General features: G+C 42.6%; 1 protein-coding gene across 1 annotated transcript in view; it reads right to left on the minus strand.

The window, feature by feature from the left end:
* Positions 1–20,425, minus strand: part of LOC124261997 — a 119,649-nt gene that overhangs the window by 18,519 nt on the left and 80,705 nt on the right. Inside the window, 11 exon segments of the mRNA XM_046696397.1 lie at positions 199–370; positions 600–740; positions 1,110–1,161; positions 1,163–1,291; positions 1,484–1,724; positions 1,989–2,175; positions 3,185–3,293; positions 3,956–4,098; positions 4,296–4,430; positions 4,768–5,054; positions 7,958–8,086. Of these exon segments, the coding sequence (XP_046552353.1) occupies positions 199–370; positions 600–740; positions 1,110–1,161; positions 1,163–1,291; positions 1,484–1,724; positions 1,989–2,175; positions 3,185–3,293; positions 3,956–4,098; positions 4,296–4,430; positions 4,768–5,054; positions 7,958–8,086 (1,725 nt within the window).

Below are 20,425 nucleotides of genomic sequence, written 5' to 3' on the forward strand. Positions count from 1 at the left end.
GATTCTCCAAACAAACCACCCTGGTTACAGTTATACAAACAAAAACCTGTGTTGAAAACAGTATTCAATTAGATGACTATTGTTGTTGTTAAAGCAAGTTTTATATAGATGGCCCAGTGACCTTGCCCTGTTGTAGATCTAAGATCTACATTGATATTTATACAGATGATCAATGATGACCAAAGCTAGCAGACTGACTTGTTGACGTCACTCCAGTAGATGGTGTCAGTTCTCTCATCATAGGCAACAGCAATGAAGTTGCTCTTGATGTCGCTGTACAGCAGCGTGTGTGTTGCTTCCTCTGAGTCAGGGTCAAGGCTGTTGAGTTTCAAGGTGTTAAGGTCAGCATACAACAGGAAGTTCTGGGGTCCTGTATGGGGCAGAGGAGACACCACACATACATGAACATTTCATGGTATCACTCCCTACAGTTTCATATCTCTAGAGACAAGATTGGTAATGGGTGTATTTGACCACAGTACCCATGTTTCTAGTACTTCCCATACAAGAGTTTTACACACATTGACACATACTTACAGACATTTAGAAAGGATGTTATATTTATTTAAACATAGTTTTCCAACGCTTGCTGTACTCACTGTCACAGGTGACTTTGTTGCTGGTGAGGATCTTGGCTGACTCGTCAGGGCACATACACTGCATAGGGTGAGCAGGTGATGATGGAACTCGGACACACTCATTGCTGCATCCGGTATGTTCACATGACCCTTCAGCAGCTTCTAAAAATTAACATGGCAATTCAATAATTACTCTGATGAGAAAAACCAGAATCTCATTACAAATGGTACTCATACACGGACTCTTAAATCCTTTTAAGTAACTCATAAAAAACAAGGACAAATGTTTCAACTTAGATTAAAAAGCCTCATTCTAGTGATAAAACCTTGCATTTGGGTCTCAAATCTCAAAAAAATAACTTGTATGTGCTCTATCCAACATAAATATACAAAACCTAAAGAAGTATCTCCTCTACCAAATACAGTTCCTACAATCAAACATTTTCCCAGGATGTGTTCTGTTTTTTATATGTTGTGTTCTACAGCATGTCAGATTCTGGTGCTGCTGATGTGAGATAGCCTACAGCTCACCTTGTCTCCGTCTGGCCAGAGGGGAGTAGTGGAGACCAGTAGGCTTCTGTCCGGGTCAACATCACGGTGTTGTCCACCCCATACCGCAGGTCATACGACTTGAGGTAGCCAGTGGAACTCTCCATAGAAACCCAGTCAGTGTAGTACAGAGTGTCTCCTCGCACAGCAAGACCCATCGGCAGCTAAAACAAACACTCAGTGGTAAGTATTCAATGCCAGTTTGCATTAATCTGTCCAAGCACCAAACCACACCAACCTTTTGGCAACAAACTAGCAATTCCCTTACACATGTAATGATGACCATATGCTGAGAGGACGTTGCTGACACCTAATGCTGCTCCAGTCCATTTACTGAGAACATGCAGTTTACTTACTGACACATTGGTGCTGAGCTTCAGTTGCTGCCATGTTGCTGTGTAGACGTCATACACCATGAGGTGAGGGGAGGACGTGAGGTTGTTGAAGTTGGAGTCAGCAACGTACAAGTGACCATTGTAGAAAGTCAGCCCATTGGGGTTGGACAAGCCACTGTCAAGGATTATCTGCCCCTTTGAGCCATCCAATAAGGCTGCCACAATTTTGGGCTTCTTGCCCCAATCCCCATAAAACAAAAATCTGTAAATAGACAAAGTAATGATACAAAATGTGTGATATGAACTTGATCAAGACTGACGTTCATTTATTGGCAATACACTGAAATTCTTTCACATGTCTGACTGCAGGAAAAACATAATCAGTAGTTCAGGTAACATTCTTGATACAAAAGCTTGTATTTTAACTTATATTGGTAATATAATATAATTAGTCGGCAAGTCCATTCTAAAATGGAACATACAAGCTGGCAAAATCCACACTTTTGTTATAGTCTGAATGGCTTACCCATTCCTGATATCCAGGTCCAGACCGCGAGGACTCTCAACATCTGTGACCACCGTCTTCCTGTTGCGGCCGTCCAGACTGATGACCTCAATGCGATGCCAGGAGTAGACAACTCCGTCAAGGCTCGGGGTAGAATGCCCCATGTTGGTGAAGTAGAGTCTGCGGGCCTCCCAGTCCACTGCCAGCCCTATGTGAGGGAAAACACTTGGTGCTCATGTATCAAGTAAGAGGGTAGAGATCAAAACATGACCTTTCAGACTATCTACACCAGTTGCGTTTTTCAGCTGTGTTACACATGATACTCACCATCAACAACACCCACACCATGAGAACAGTTGAGGAACACCTCCCTTTCCAATCCATCCAGACATGATACTCACCATCAACAACACCCACACCATGAGAACAGTTGAGGAACACCTCCCTTTCCGACCCATCCAGACATGATACTCACCATCAACAACACCCACACCATGAGAACAGTTGAGGAACACCTCCCTTTCCGACTCCATCCAGACATGATACTCACCATCAACAACACCCACACCATGAGAACAGTTGAGGAACACCTCCCTTTCCAATCCATCCAGACATGATACTCACCATCAACAACACCCACACCATGAGAACAGTTGAGGAACACCTCCCTTCCGATCCATCCAGACATGATACTCACCATCAACAACACCCACATGGAAAACAGTTGAGGAACACCTCCCTTTCCGACCCATCCAGACATGATACTCACCATCAACAACACCCACACCATGAGAACAGTTGAGGAACACCTCCCTTTCCGATCCCATCCAGACATGATACTCACCATCACCACAACACACCACACCATGACAACAGTTGAGGAACACCTCCCTTTCCGACCCATCCAGACATGATACTCACCATCAACAACACCCACACCATGAGAACAGTTGAGGAACACCTCCCTTTCCGACCCATCCAGACATGATACTCACCATCAACAACACCCACACCATGAGAACAGTTGAGGAACACCTCCCTTTCCGACCCATCCAGACATGATACTCACCATCAACAACACCCACACCATGAGAACAGTTGAGGAACACCTCCCTTTCCATCCCATCCAGACATGATACTCACCATCAACAACACCCACACCATGAGAACAGCTGAGGAACACCTCCCTTTCCGTCCCATCCAGACATGATACTCACCATCAACAACACCCACACCATGAGAACAGTTGAGGAACACCTCCCTCTCCGACCCATCCAGACTTGTTCGGTAGATGATGTTTTCTTTTGTGTCACTCCAAAAGACAAACTGTAAAGTCATCATCAAAATACAAAATCATCAGTGTAACTCATGACCACATCATCTGATTATGAGGCAAGCAATAATATGATGCACTGAATGTAAGGTAGCATAATTGGTTTGTATGGTTCTTCAGCATGTGGAATAAGACTTATAGCTTTTACAATACCCCTTTGGTTGGACCAAGAGAAACCCATCTGTATTAGGTGTCACATACAACATAGGTACATACACAATCTCACCCAAGTGTCTACTGAGATCAATTATATCAACACGAGTTTATGAAGCTACAAATATCCGAGGCTTGCTTACTTTTATCAATGAGTGTTGATATATTTGATATCAGAAGACCCGAGGGCGAGATTCTATTTATCATAAAAAATCACTCTTCATTAGTTTTCAATTAAAAGTGTACATCTCAGAACATGGTACTGCCATTAGACTTGCAGTGCAGCAATGTCGTAGCATTGTGACGTCATCAAGTTTATGATGTCATAGCATTGTGCATCATGTAATTGATGATGTCAAAGTATTGTGATCTCATGGTATTGATGACATCTGGGCATTGTACATATTCACTGTCAAAACGATATCTCCTAGGAGATATCATTTGATCTCACACAAGCAGCATCTCCAGTGGAACACAGTTTTGGATGATAAGTGATAGTAACCTGTTCAATAGGGTCATAGCTGACAGCGCTGGGACTGGGGCTGCGACCGACAAGGGTCAGGTCAGGTGACTGTCCACCAGTCAGAGAGATAAAGCCAATGTCCCCCGAGTTCTTCAGGGTGAAGAACAGCAGCTCACTTGGCACTGGAAACAAACAGCAATAATTCACACAACAAAGTCAAACCTGAAGTAAAAACATGACAGTTTTGCTGTACAGTGGTAAACTCAGAAAGATATTCAACATTGAATATTAATGAAATGTAACAGAATGCACTGCTACATGTCAAAACAACATGAACTTATCTTACAAGAATTCTTCTGCTTCTTAAATGAATTCTCACCTTCACAGCTCTTGCTGTTGGAGCTGAGTGCAAGGCCCCCAAAGGATGGACAGGCACACCTGTATGAGGTCCCCCTTGTTGGCAGACACAGGTGAGAACACCCACCGCGATCCTCCTGGCCACATGGGTGGTTACCTAACAAGTTTCAACAGGCTGTTTAATATCTAATAGTCAAATGCATACTTTTCTAGTTCATATGATATCCTAACCAGTGAGATGGGGATTGTAAACAGTAACATTCCTGGCACAAATATTGAGATCTCTTTTTCATATCAACACATTCTGTCCAAATGGGATCAAAAGCATGTGATAGTTATTTCAACTACTTTTACAACTTATGATAAATATAAAAAAGATATTTCAAATGATCACTGTAATGAAAGACTTCAGATTGTCATTCAATCCCATCCAACCATTATCAATTCCATCCCTTTTTTCCTTGATCAAGGGAGGCAACTCTGCTCATACTCACTAGGTGGCTGCATGGAATGAGTGGTGGCAACCAGACTGAAGAGTTCTCGACTTCCAGACAGTGTTGCAATGGTTTCATCCCTCCAGCTGAGTCGCGTAGCTACAAGGGTTGAGTGGATCCCAGCACTGAACCATGTACTGAAGATAGCAGTGTTACCAAACACCACCAGTCCAAAAACTGGGTCACTGTTGGCAATCTTGGACAGGTCTCGCTCCTTGCTGATATCCTTGCCATCAATGTTGCAGGACATGATGTGCTGTTTCCGTTGGTCAACCCAGTAAAGCCGTCTGTCAACCACACACAACATAGTCATATACAGGCCAGCACAGTGACTAAAATCTATGCAGGACTAACTGTAATCACTAACTGTAATGAACCTCTGAACAAATCTTTCTGTGTGTTCCGGGGTATGAAAATACTGTACATGACACTTACAATGTACACTGTTGCAATATTCTGTCATGGCTGGGAACACCCGAAATAGGTTTCACACACCATACTGACAGGGGAGCCTAATCTACACCTACATGTCCTGTTGAGTCATTAACCACTAGCCACCACACCAGATCAATTTAAACACTCAAATGACAGATTTGTGTTGTTTGCATGAACTACCACCTAGAGAATGCCCTGTCACTGTGTGTCACCATGATCGTTGAGTCAGGTAAAAGGATGATTGAATGATGAGATGAATCAAACTTACCATTACTGAAAATTGGGAAAAGTCAGAATGTTCTTGTTTAAAATGATCTGAAGTGTATATACAATGTTAATGTGTTCACAAGTCAGACTAATACTCCTGAAGCATACAAACTTTCATCATTAAGCTATCATGACTGAAGTGATGGCGTATCTCATCTTTGAATTCCACAACTATGATGTACATCATGACAGACGAGAAGATCCTCCCAGCTCCATCATGCAACATTAAAGTCTCCTGAACTCACTGGGTCCGTTTAATTAATACTTTGTCTGTAAAAACATTCCCACAAAGAAACAAAACCTCAGTTTTCCCAATTTCCTGGCCACATGTGTTACAAGCCTGATATCAAAACAGATCTGCACATCCAGGAGTCAGGTTAGGTAAACTTCATCACGATTTGGCAGGATGTCAACACACTGACTCATCAAGAGGTCTCACAGTGAGAGAAGCATAATTCCAGCTTTATGAAGCTGACATAAAATCTTATAACAGATGCACTCAGATGCTGTGAGGTGAGGTGAAACGGGCTGTGACATGGCGTCATGTAAAAGATCAACTCACTTCTGTAGCAATGTGCATGCATAGTCCACACTTGTGCTTGTGGTATGGTGGTAGCTCACTGAGATACCATGCCACAGCCAACACTGATATCCCACTCAGATACCTACAGTACCTGGCCATAAGTATTCGTGATTTTGACGTTCATGATGTCATGCGCATGGGAAAAGGAGGGAAACTCAAAACAGCGTAACTTGATAACGCTTGAAAGTCTTACCTTAGTATTTTGTCACTTGACCCTTCATATGCAGCACTTCCCGTACACGCTCAGGTGAAATCCGATATAAGTCTCTAATATAATCCAGTGAGAGATTTTCCCACACACGCAGAATTTCCGTGTAAAGTTTGTTGATGCGATGTGCGACGGGCTTCAACCGCCTCTTAATTTTTAACCAGATATTTTCAAATATATTTAGATTAGGAGACTGTGGGAGCCATTCTGTGTCAATAATACCATTTCCTTCTTTGTAGTTTTCCACAATTCTGGCCCGATGTACGGGAGCGTTATCGTCCATGAATACATGTGGCTCGTTCGTATAATGACGGGCTATAACTGGCAAAAGATTGTTTTCAAGGATGTCTATATACTTTGCAGCATTGATGTTACCATTTACTGGGGTAAGAGTTCCAATCCCCTTGAAGGTGACACCCCCCCCCATATCATCAAAGACACTTTACGTTGCGAGGGCCGACACACTAAATGCGGCCGGTTTACTTCATCGCCCTTTCTCCACACATACACACGCTTGTCACCTCCAATAACAACCTGACTTTCGTCAGAAAAAAATGTATTTACTCCAGTTATTATCAACTGTGAAATTCCTGCGTTCCCGACACCACAATCTGCGTTTTTTCAAGTTAACTTCCCAAAATGGACACTGATTTTTTGGCAATCCGTCGTTTATATCTTTCCAAATTTAATTTTCTTCTGACAGTTCTCCCACTGAATGTTCGAGTCTTATTTTCGTTAAATTTGTTTGTAATATTTCCCAATGTTGCCCGACGATTGTTTTTGACACACCTGATCAACGACGTTCGATCACGATCAGTGAATAGTCTTCTTCGTCCGCTTTGCTGCTTGTTTTCCACTGAGCCAGTCGCTTGATATTTTGTTACCACACTTTTTATAGTTGACCAAGATCTATCCAACAGCTGAGCAATTTCTGTAATTTTTCTGTCTTCTTTGTTTAATTTTCAAATCAATTCTTTCGTGTCAGTTGTCAATTCATGTGATTTACGACCAATAGGCGCAGATGATTGCCAGAGCGGGAAGTAAACAAGCAGATGATAACTTGTAGGCATGTCACGTGACAGGCACATGACAGGGAATCTATTTTTAGAAAATCAGCGTTTCTGAACACTGAATGTGTCTCACGGTGCGAATCTAAATGGCCCATTCGTTTTAGCAAAAACGTCATTTCCAAAATCACGAATACTTATGGCTGTATCACTGTAGGTGACTGTATCACTGTAGGTGACTTGAGCTGACCAGTCCTTATCTTACCACCTTACTACCAAACACCAGACAGGGAAACAACAAGCATCATCTTCAATTGTGTTTTGGTGCAAGAACAGAAAGGGAATCTGACCTGCACTTCCACTCTCATGACAGATGCTCTATCCATTACTACACATGACTGGTTTTACCCAAATCTCTAGGTCTTACACGGGTGTAAATGACACATGAGTGAGTGAGTGTTTTTGGAAACAAATCCCTAATAATGACGTTTCTGTTAAAAACAAAGGACTATGATTGGAGGATATATGAAAGAATATTCCACAAATAGTCAATTTTTCGAAAGAGGGAAACGCTTGTGCTATAAAGGATAATGATTGGAGGATATATGAAAGAATTTTCCACAAATAGCCAATTTTCGAAAGAGGGAAATGCTTGTGCTAAAAAGGACTATGCGTTCCTAGACCACTGACCTCGTGCCATAGCTAACATCCAGCTGGTTGGGCCAGTGGAGGTTGTTGTTGACCAACACAGTCCGGTGACTCCCATCCAACCACACCCTCTCTATCTTCTTGGAGCCTTGGTCTGCCCAGAACACATATCTGAAACAAAACCATGAACAATACATACACTGAGTACACAATACAGAGATGTTTAGGTACTTAGTACACAATACAGAGATGTTTAGGTACTTAGTACACAATACAGAGATGTTTAGGTACTTAGTACACAATACAGAGATGTTTAGGTACTTAGTACACAATACAGAGATGTTTAGGTACTTACTAAATATTACAGAGATGTTTAGGTACTTAGTACACAATACAGAGATGTTAAGGTACTTAGTACACAATACAGATATGTTTAGGTACTTAGTACACATTACAGAGATGTTTAGGTACTTAGTACACAATGCAGATATGTTTAGGTACCAAGTACACAATACAGAGATGTTTAGGTACTTAGTAAATATTACAGATATGTATAGGTACTTAGTACACATTACAGAGATGTTTAGGTACTTAGTACACTTTACAGAGATGTTTAGGTACTTAGTAAATATTACAGAGATGTTTAGGTACTAAGTACACAATACAGAGATGTTTAGGTACTTAGTACACATTACAGAGATGTTTAGGTACTTAGTACACAATACAGAGATGTTTAGGTACTTAGTACACATTACAGAGACCTGTGGAGCTTGACCACAGAATACATCAAAAGACTTTTGTTTGTCCCAAGTGCACAATGAGTATAAATGTGTTTTTCTACGTACACTAACTTACGGAGAGTACATTATACATTAGAAAGAACCCCAACAACTGCATCCATCACAGAACCAAAGAAGTGACCAGACTTGCTTTGACACAAGCTTTGTGACAAGCTTAACACTGAGTGCTGAATGGAAGTGGTGTAAAAGTTCCACTCTCAGGGTCTCATGTGACAACTTCAGGCCTGTCAGTGGATGATAGCATCCTCAAACAGCTCCAGATGGGGAATACAGGGGGCGGACGTTACTTTTAGTGGACAGCACCCACTCTCAGATGCACCTACATTAACCTTGGATCTTTAGTACTTTTCAATAAATATCATAACTTTAAGCACGAAACAAACAACAGCAATCATAATCATGCATCTGTAGTACGGTGATCTCCTTTATTCTTTATTGAATGTACCTGTGGTGATATATAGAACCAACCTGGCTGTGTTTCCAGCCCATCAAACCTACCCATCAGGCAGTCATCGACACTGAGGCCTTGGACATATACTGATGTCCTTCATCAGACAAAGTCAGTACTGGCATACAATCTCTCAAACAAACTTCTCCAAGTGCAACACATGAACATCATCTGGATTTGAGCTCTCTTAAACTCTCTTCAAGGAGTGTCATTATGAACCATTATTTATGTATTACCACCTCCAAAAAAACAGTATCCCACACCATGTTTCACAAGCCAAAATCACTATTCTGTCAGTGTTCTAACATAATGTTATCTATTCAGGTAACGCTTCCCAACCTGAAGGACTAAAACAGAAAGATGCAGAAAGAAATAACTCAAAAAACTTTCCTGACTGATCAAGAAAACACCTTGTAACAAGCCAGCTCATATTCCCTGTTGTAGGGCTCTGTGAGAAATGCACCAAATGAGCAGTAGAAGGCCTTTGAAGCCCAGTAACAACTGTGAACATATCTGAGGCTCCCCTTGTGGCAAAAAACTTCTCTCCAGGTAAACACACATACCTCAAACATGTATTTTACACGTGGAGAAATGGTTTGGGTGGATGCCAACCTCTTGTACAACTGACTGAAATAACTTCTTTCAATTCTCTGTTAATTGATATTTACTGTTGTGAGATGTGACTCTGCACACACGGTAATGGCAATACGCTCAGGTTCAAACAACCTTGTGCTGTGTATCAGTCATCAAGATCTCCTTAGCTTCCTTTTGAAACAATGCCACTGAAAGGAAAGGTACAGTTTAGTACCCTACATTCTTTTAGTATCGGCCTCTATTTACGTAGCTGGCTTGGTACTGAGGTGCTGTTTGGGCCCAGGAAAAATGTGTAATTGGACTCAAAACTGAATTCCAAAATGTTGTTTTTCTACTTTTGCTAACCTCTTATCTGCATCAAAGTTCATCATCTGAAAACTCAGTGCAGGTGTCATATTTTCCCAAGCCCATCCATTCAAGACAGAAGTTGTTGATTAGTGTGTACATATGGTTTGTTCATCATCTTGATGCAACAACCACACAGAATCTCCTCCAGTCATGACAGCAGTGGTATGTGGCTTATGCCTCCCATGTGTACCTGCTTCAGTCATCTAGTAGGGGCAGCTACCTCCCATGTATACCTGCTTCAGTCATCTAGTAGGGGCAGCTACCTCCTATGTATACCTGCTTCACAGTCATCTAGTAGGGGCAGCTACCTCCTATGTATACCTGCTTCAGTCATCAGTCATCTATTAGGGGCAGCTACCTCCTATGTATACCTGCTTCACAGTCATCTATTAGGGGCAGCTACCTCCCATGTATACCTGCTTCACAGTCATCTAGTAGGGGCAGCTACCTCCCATGTATACCTGCTTCAGTCATCAGTCATCTATGTAGGGCTTCAGTCAGCTACAGCTCCTCCCATGTATACCTGCTTCAGTCATCTAGTAGGGGCAGCTACCTCCCTTCCTAGTCATCTAGTATCCCATGTATACCTTTCAGTCATCTAGTAGTAGGGCAGCTACCTCCCATGTATACCTGCTTCAGTCATCTAGTAGGGGCAGCTACCTCCCATGTATACCTGCTTCAGTCATCTAGTAGGGGCAGCTACCTCCTATGTATACCTGCTTCAGTCATCTAGTAGGGGCAGCTACCTCCTATGTATACCTGCTTCAGTCATCTAGTAGGGGGCAGCTACCTCCTATGTATACCTGCTTCAGTCATCTAGTAGGGCAGCTACCTCCCTTCATGTATACCTGCTTCAGTCATCTAGTAGGGGCAGCTACCTCCTATGTATACCTGCTTCAGTCATCTAGTAGGGGCAGCTACCTCCCATGTATACCTGCTTCAGTCATCTAGTAGGGGCAGCTACCTCCTATGTATACCTGCTTCAGTCATCTAGTAGGGGCAGCTACCCCATCCCTCATACCTGCTTCAGTCATCTAGTAGGGGCAGCTACCTCCTATGTATACCTGCTTCAGTCATCTAGTAGGGGCAGCTACCTCCCATGTATACCTGCTTCAGTCATCTAGTAGGGGCAGCTACCTCCCATGTATACCTGCTTCAGTCATCTAGTAGGGGCAGCTACCTCCCATGTATACCTGCTTCAGTCATCTAGTAGGGGCAGCTACCTCCCATGTATACCTGCTTCCTGTCATCTAGTAGGGGCAGCTACCTCCTATGTATACCTGCTTCAGTCATCTAGTAGGGGCAGCTACCTCCCATGTATACCTGCTTCAGTCATCTAGTAGGGGCAGCTACCTCCCATGTATACCTGCTTCAGTCATCTAGTGGGGGCAGCTACCTCCTATGTATACCTGCTTCAGTCATCTAGTAGGGGCAGCTACCTCCCATGTATACCTGCTTCAGTCATCTAGTAGGGGCAGCTACCTCCTATGTATACCTGCTTCAGTCATCTAGTAGGGGCAGCTACCTCCCATGTATACCTGCTTCAGTCATCTAGTAGGGGCAGCTACCTCCTATGTATACCTGCTTCAGTCATCTAGTAGGGGCAGCTACCTCCCATGTATACCTGCTTCAGTCATCTAGTAGGGGCAGCTACCTCCTATGTATACCTGCTTCAGTCATCTAGTAGGGGCAGCTACCTCCCATGTATACCTGCTTCAGTCATCTAGTAGGGGCAGCTACCTCCCATGTATACCTGCTTCAGTCATCTAGTAGGGGCAGCTACCTCCTATGTATACCTGCTTCAGTCATCTAGTAGGGGCAGCTACCTCCTATGTATACCTGCTTCAGTCATCTAGTAGGGGCAGCTACCTCCCATGTATACCTACCTACCTCCTTCAGTCATCTAGTAGGGGCAGCTACCTCCTATGTATACCTGCTTCAGTCATCTAGTAGGGGCAGCTACCTCCTATGTATACCTGCTTCACAGTCATCTAGTAGGGGCAGCTACCTCCCATGTATACCTGCTTCACAGTCATCTAGTAGGGGCAGCTACCTCCCATGTATACCTGCTTCAGTCATCTAGTAGGGGCAGCTACCTCCCATGTATACCTGCTTCAGTCATCTAGTAGGGGCAGCTACCTCCTATGTATACCTGCTTCAGTCATCTAGTAGGGGCAGCTACCTCCCATGTATACCTGCTTCAGTCATCTAGTAGGGGCAGCTACCTCCCATGTATACCTGCTTCAGTCATCTAGTAGGGGCAGCTACCTCCTATGTATACCTGCTTCAGTCATCTAGTAGGGGCAGCTACCTCCTATGTATACCTGCTTCACAGTCATCTATTAGGGGCAGCTACCTCCCATGTATACCTGCTTCAGTCATCTAGTAGGGGCAGCTACCTCCTATGTATACCTGCTTCAGTCATCTAGTAGGAGCAGCTACCTCCCATGTATACCTGCTTCAGTCATCTAGTAGGGGCAGCTACCTCCCATGTATACCTGCTTCAGTCATCTAGTAGGGGCAGCTACCTCCCATGTATACCTGCTTCAGTCATCTAGTAGGGGAAGCTACCTCCCATGTATACCTGCTTCAGTCATCTAGTAGGGGCAGCTACCTCCTATGTATACCTGCTTCAGTCATCTAGTAGCAATGGAAAGTGACTATAATGCAGACACAAGTATTGCAGCAAACCTGGAAAAAATGTCCTTGTTCCTTGTGTGAGGAGATCATGGCCTGATTGTGACTGCAATACCTATACCTCTGTGTACTATGTTGATCAAGTTTTCCTACTTCACCTAAAGGAGGCTGACAGTGAGACCAACTAGTGTGTGCAGTGTGTGCAGTGTGTGCAGTGTGTACCTGTGCCTGCACTACCTGGATATGTTTGTTGTTGTGCTGTAACTCTCCCAGCAGGTTCCCTCAATCTACCTTTCAGCTGTAGTTAACGCAACATGTATCACTGTTTCCCCGGACCAGTATCAGTGTTTATTCTAAACACGTTTCACCCAGTAGGGACTCTGCCACTCAAGGCTGTTTCGTTCTTTGCATTGCTCACATAAATATTTTCCATCAATGCACTGTACTGCTTACATATTTTTACTATATTTCTGATACATATGTAGCGATACAAACATTCTGTAAACATATACATTCTCCATTACTTATTAATACACTCTCCTTTGCTGACATGTATGCTCTCTCTACCATTAACATAATGGCTCTCCATTGTTTACATACATGCTTGCCACTGCTCAAATATATGCTGTCTATCGTTCACACAATGGCTCTCCATTGCTTACATTAGTTGCATGGTTAGGCAGATGTAAAAATGACATACTATGAAGACCAATGTTTGAGGTATCATGGATTTGCTTCCGGATGAAGCAAAAATACTGAGTTTATTATTCCCATATGTGATCAAATTTTCAAAATGTAAGCAATCAATTGAAAGCTGCTTCTACACAATCGGGACCAGTTGGTTGCAGCTCTGTATGAGGACTAGTCTCTGAAAGAGAATGATCATGAGACAATCCAAACAGCCAGTGATAGAGAAGGACCATGAGACAATCCAAACACCCAGTGATAGAGAGAGATCATGAGACAATCCAAACAGCCAGTGATAAAAAGGGACCATGAGACAATCCAAACAGCAAATGATATAGAAGGACCATGAGACAATCCAAACAGCCAGTGATAGAGAGAGATCATGAGACAATCCAAACAGCCAGTGATAGAGAAGGATCATGAGACAATCCAAACAGCCAGTGATAGAGAAGGACCATGAGACAATCCAAACAGCCAGTGATAGAGAAGGATCATGAAACAATCCAAACAGCCAGTGATAGAGAGAGATCATGAGACAATCCAAACAGCCAGTGATAGAGAGAGATCATGAGACAATCCAAACAGCCAGTGATAGAGAGAGATCATGAGACAATCCAAACAGCCAGTGATAGAGAGAGATCATGAGACAATCCAAACAGCCGGTGATAGAGAGAGATCATGAGACAATCCAAACAGCCAGTGATAGAGAAGGACCATGAGACAATCCAAACAGCCATTGATAGAGAGGGATCATGAGACAATCCAAACAGCCAGTGATAGAGAAGGACCATGAGACAATCCAAACAGCCAGTGATAGAGAGGGATAATGAGACAATCCAAACAGCCATTTATAGAGAGGGATCATGAGACAATCCAAACAGCCAGTGATAGAGAAGGACCATGAGACAATCCAAACAGCCAGTGATAGAGAGGGATCATGAGACAATCCAAACAGCCAGTGATAGAGAAGGACCATGAGACAATCCAAACAGCCAATGATAGAGAGGGACCTTGAGACAATCCAAACAGCTGGTGATAGAGAGAGATCATGAGACAATCCAAACAGCCGGTGATAGAGAGGGACCATGAGACAATCCAAACAGCCAGTGATAGAGAGGGATCATGAGACAATCCAAACAGCCAGTGATAGAGAGACAATCTAAACGTGACATGATAAGAGCCTTTATTGCCAGCTTTAGGAATAGTTCAACTTTCATTCCAGACAAGCAATTGTTCCTTTGAAGACCTTCTTGGTGCCAATCTCTCCTCCTGCATGGGACACCAGACTTTACTGGGTCCCATTTCCCCTCTATTCTAGATAAGGTGGTCAGTCTGACAGAGCCTACACACTAGACAGGAGATAGATGGTTGAGAACAAGACCACATTGGAAGACTAATTCTTAGCTCACTCAGCAAGGTGCATCCTTACTCATCTTACCCAAACATTGCCTGCAGTTTCAAACAAAATCTATTTCCCTCCAACCTGAAACTAGAGATTTCCCATACATAAGAAAATACAACCTCATCTCCCATGGATATAGTAAACTAACCGCAGAAAATGTTCAAATGACTTATTTCACCATTTGAATGTTGTATTTTAAATAGGAAGACTCTGACACGTAATAATGGTAAACTGTAAGACAAATTGGCTCAGAAAATCTCTTGACACTAAGTGGAACATAAATCTCCAAGATTAAGTTCAGATCAATATTTATTCCCAGATATATAAATATCTATTACATATGAGAGGTGCTGGTAATTTTGCAAGTGCCATATGACAGAACAAATAGCACCATTGAGATTCACCAGGTCACTCAGAGCCACGCCCTAGTAAGCGCCTCCATAAGCTTTTTATGCTGCCAACATCATTTATCTAACAACTTGTGCAGTCAACATCATGGTGGCTCACATTTGCAAATGTGGGGGTTGTTTTATAAATGGTTTTCTCATATAGTTTATCCACTAACTAATACAAAATTCTAGTTCTAAAATAACATATACATTGTTTTATTGAAGTTAAATCGATAAATGTTTTAAGCACTAAAGGTTTACTGACTTTCCAACCTTCCTCCTCCTTAAAATAACCATTGATCCTTCCAAAGATTCTGGGCTGCATTTGAATAATGACATAAACAAACCTCTCATTGTTTTGCAGATGATCACTTTTTACATAACTGAGGTGAAAAAACACAACATTTGTTCCCTGTAATGTCCGACCATGCAAAAATATGTTATTTGGGATAAGGCTGAACTAACTGCAGATTTGTATATATCGAATAGATCCTTCAACTTACAATAGTTGTGGAGCTTACAGCATCAACATGGATAAACTTGTCTGGGACACACACAATATGTACAGCTACAGTAAAGCTTAGTTTCATAAATATTCATCAGTTATTTACACATGAAATTAAGGTGACAATAGAATTGCTGATCCATACATACTTCTGCCTACATATATCATTTCATTGCACAAGAATTATCTCTATTGTCTCACATAAAGATAACACAAAGACACTGTTTGTGAAGACAAACATTTCAGTCACGGTTATGACTGGAAACATGATCAAGTAACATTTTTAAGTGAAAATAACATTCCAAGAAATAGGAATCGATATGACCATTCATTTAATGCAAGGGATCTGTATTAAACATATATAGTCAAGGCTCCACAAATGACTTCAAGTGAGTGGGTGAAGTAACTGCAAGGGCTATTGACAAAATGCCCTCATTCACATCTGCATATTCTCTACAAACACATCAACACTGTGTCTCTTTTGGGGAACAATACTGATTCCTGAAATAGAACTTCAGTGGGACATAAATGGCTCCAGTCATCATAGATGTGACAAGGTATCAGCATGAAAAATGTCCCCCATGATGGAATCAATGCTTACAACCATGCTTCCTTTATTGTAATCAGTGTATTGACCTCCCTAAATAACTCCGATACCATACTGAAATAGTATCTTTAGAAGCAGCCTGTTCTTGAACTGACATTTTACATGAGAGTCTGTAAGTTTTTATTCACAATACAAACATCCAACAAGAACATAAGTGTGGAACCTTGATGTGTTGCATTGCTGTTGTCTTGAAGTACAAGCTTGGTCCCTAGGTATTCCATATATTGTCATCATCTGGGGCTGTGTGTAACCTCGGATATCTGTCCCGCCAACATAGACACTACTGTTGTCTTGAAGTACAAGCTTGGTCCCTAGGTATTCCATATATAGTCATCATCTGGGGCTGTGTGTAACCTCGATATCTGTCCGCCAACATAGACACTACTGTTGTCTTGAAGTACAAGCTTGGTCCCTAGGTATTCCATATATAGTCATCATCTGGGGCTGTGTGTAACCTCGATATCTGTCCCACCAACATAGACACTACTGTTGTCTCGAAGTACAAGCTTGGTCCCTAGGTATTCCATATATAGTCATCATCTGGGGCTGTGTGTAACCTCGGATATCTGTCCCACCAACATAGACACTACTGTTGTCTCGAAGTACAAGCTTGGTCCCTAGGTATTCCATATATAGTCATCATCTGGGGCTGTGTGTAACCTCGATATCTGTCCTGTCCAACATAGACACTACTGTTGTCTTGAAGTACAAGCTTGGTCCCTAGGTATTCCATATATAGTCATCATCTGGGGCTGTGTGTAACCTCGGATATCTGTCCCGCCAACATAGACACTACTGTTGTCTCTGAAGTACAAGCTTGGTCCCTAGGTATTCCATATATAGTCATCATCTGGGGCTGTGTGTAACCTCGGATATCTGTCCTGTCAACATAGACACTACTGTTGTCTCGAAGTACAAGCTTGGTCCCTAGGTATTCCATATATAGTCATCATCTGGGGCTGTGTGTAACCTCGATATCTGTCCCACCAACATAGACACTACTGTTGTCTCGAAGTACAAGCTTGGTCCCTAGGTATTCCATATATAGTCATCATCTGGGGCTGTGTGTAACCTCGATATCTGTCCCACCAACATAGACACTACTGTTGTCTCGAAGTACAAGCTTGGTCCCTAGGTATTCCATATATAGTCATCATCTGGGGCTGTGTGTAACCTCGATATCTGTCCCGCCAACATAGACACTACTGTTGTCTTGAAGTACAAGCTTGGTCCCTAGGTATTCCATATATAGTCATCATCTGGGGCTGTGTGTAACCTCGATATCTGTCCCACCAACATAGACACTACTGTTGTCTCGAAGTACAAGCTTGGTCCCTAGGTATTCCATATATAGTCATCATCTGGGGCTGTGTGTAACCTCTGTTGTCTCGGTACATATCTGTCCCATCATCCAACATAGACACTACTGTTGTCTCGAAGTACAAGCTTGGTCCCTAGGTATTCCATATATAGTCATCATCTGGGGCTGTGTGTGTAACCTCCGATATCTGTCCTGTCAACATAGACACTACTGTTGTCTCGGACACTACTGTTGTCTGGAAGTACAAGTACAAGCTTGGTCCCTAGGTATTCCATATATATAGTCATCATCTGGGGCTGTGTGTAACCTCGGATATCTGTCCCACCAACATAGACACTACTGTTGTCTCTGAAGTACAAGCTTGGTCCCTAGGTATTCCATATATTGTCATCATCTGGGGCTGTGTGTAACCTCCGATATCTGTCCTGTCAACATAGACACTACTGTTGTCTCGGAAGTACAAGCTTGGTCCCTAGGTATTCCATATATAGTCATCATCTGGGGCTGTGTGTAACCTCTGATATCTGTCCCATCATCTGGGGCTGTGTGTAACAACATAGACACTACTGTTGTCTTGAAGTACAAGCTTGGTCCCTAGGTATTCCATATATAGTCATCATCTGGGGCTGTGTGTAACCTCGATATCTGTCCCTGCCAACATAGACACTACTGTTGTCTTGAAGTACAAGCTTGGTCCCTAGGTATTCCATATATAGTCATCATCTGGGGCTGTGTGTAACCTCGATATCTGTCCCACCAACATAGACACTACTGTTGTCTCGAAGTACAAGCTTGGTCCCTAGGTATTCCATATATAGTCATCATCTGGGGCTGTGTGTAACCTCGATATCTGTCCCACCAACATAGACACTACTGTTGTCTCGGAGTACAAGCTTGGTCCCTAGGTATTCCATATATAGTCATCATCTGGGGCTGTGTGTAACCTCCGATATCTGTCCCACCAACATAGACACTACTGTTGTCTCGAAGTACAAGCTTGGTCCCTAGGTATTCCATATATAGTCATCATCTGGGGCTGTGTGTAACCTCCGATATCTGTCCCTGGGGCTGTGTGTAACCTCGATATCCAACATAGACACTACTGTTGTCTTGAAGTACAAGCTTGGTCCCTAGGTATTCCATATATAGTCATCATCTGGGGCTGTGTGTAACCTCGGATATCTGTCCCACCAACATAGACACTACTGTTGTCTTGAAGTACAAGCTTGGTCCCTAGGTATTCCATATATAGTCATCATCTGGGGCTGTGTGTAACCTCGATATCTGTCCGACCAACATAGACACTACTGTTGTCTCGAAGTACAAGCTTGGTCCCTAGGTATTCCATATATAGTCATCATCTGGGGCTGTGTGTAACCTCAGATATCTGTCCTGTCATATCTGTCCCTAGGTATTCCAACATAGACACTACTGTTGTCTCTAAGTACAAGCTTGGTCCCTAGGTATTCCATATATAGTCATCATCTGGGGCTGTGTGTAACCTCGATATCTGTCCCACCAACATAGACACTACTGTTGTCTTGAAGTACAAGCTTGGTCCCTAGGTATTCCATATATAGTCATCATCTGGGGCTGTGTGTAACCTCGGATATCTGTCCCACCAACATAGACACTACTGTTGTCTTGAAGTACAAGCTTGGTCCCTAGGTATTCCATATATAGTCATCATCTGGGGCTGTGTGTAACCTCGGATATCTGTCCCGCCAACATAGACACTACTGTTGTCTCGAAGTACAAGCTTGGTCCCTAGGTATTCCATATATTGTCACCATCTGGGGCTGTGTGTAACCTCGGATATCTGTCCTGCCAACATAGACACTACTGTTGTCTCTAAGTACAAGCTTGGTCCCTAGGTATTCCATATATAGTCATCATCTGGGGCTGTGTCGTCAACATAGACACAACAGTGTTTGACTGTCCATGGTGCCAGGTGAATACACAAACCAGTATCTTGTACATTCATTCCATCCCCTGATTTCACGTACCTGACTTATGTTGGCTATATATAGATCAAACAACTTCGCAAGTATAGTTTTCAAGAAAACATAACAATACATATCTATGAAAATAGAAAAGCAAATGAAGTCCAACAGATGTTGCGTAAAATGTACCTTTGATATTTCTGTGTAATCCCAAATCGTGGGAAGATTTTTATAAGAGTCCAAGCCAGCAGCAGACCATTGTGTTGTCTTATTACTGGTAGTTACACCCTGGAGGGATGGCTCACAGCAGTGTACACTCTTATAACACATGACCAGCACCTACACACTCCGGAATATCACATTTCTGTGGTTTCAATGTATCTATCCCAGCTCCAGCAGCTATCAGTCACATTGTTGAAAATCCATTTAACACCTTGTGTAGCAGATTAGAGTGGTTCTCCAACACAGCGCATGTAATAACCTTGTGAAACAATATTAGATTTACTTAAAAGTGCTTACAGCATCTTACTTTGAAGTCCTGAAATCCTCTGATGGATGCTCAAAGACACGGTAAATGTGACGAAAAATAATCTTGCTCCTGATAAAAACGCAGGAGGCAAAGTTGTTTTTAGAACTGATATTTGATAAAAAATAATGTTTGGAAGAGTGCCCTAGGCTAACTTACCAGTTTTACTTGACTCTGTCTAGGAAGTAAAAACATAGCACAGAAAACCTGACCACATCAGTGTCAAGCCAGCTGACCTCCATTCAACATCAGACCCATGGCTACTGATCCCAAAGCACCATCAAACCTTGTCATATTACAACA

Source organism: Haliotis rubra, unplaced genomic scaffold (assembly GCF_003918875.1).
Source record: "Haliotis rubra isolate DU_JTF1 unplaced genomic scaffold, ASM391887v1 Scf12, whole genome shotgun sequence".
Taxonomy (NCBI): domain Eukaryota; kingdom Metazoa; phylum Mollusca; class Gastropoda; order Lepetellida; family Haliotidae; genus Haliotis; species Haliotis rubra.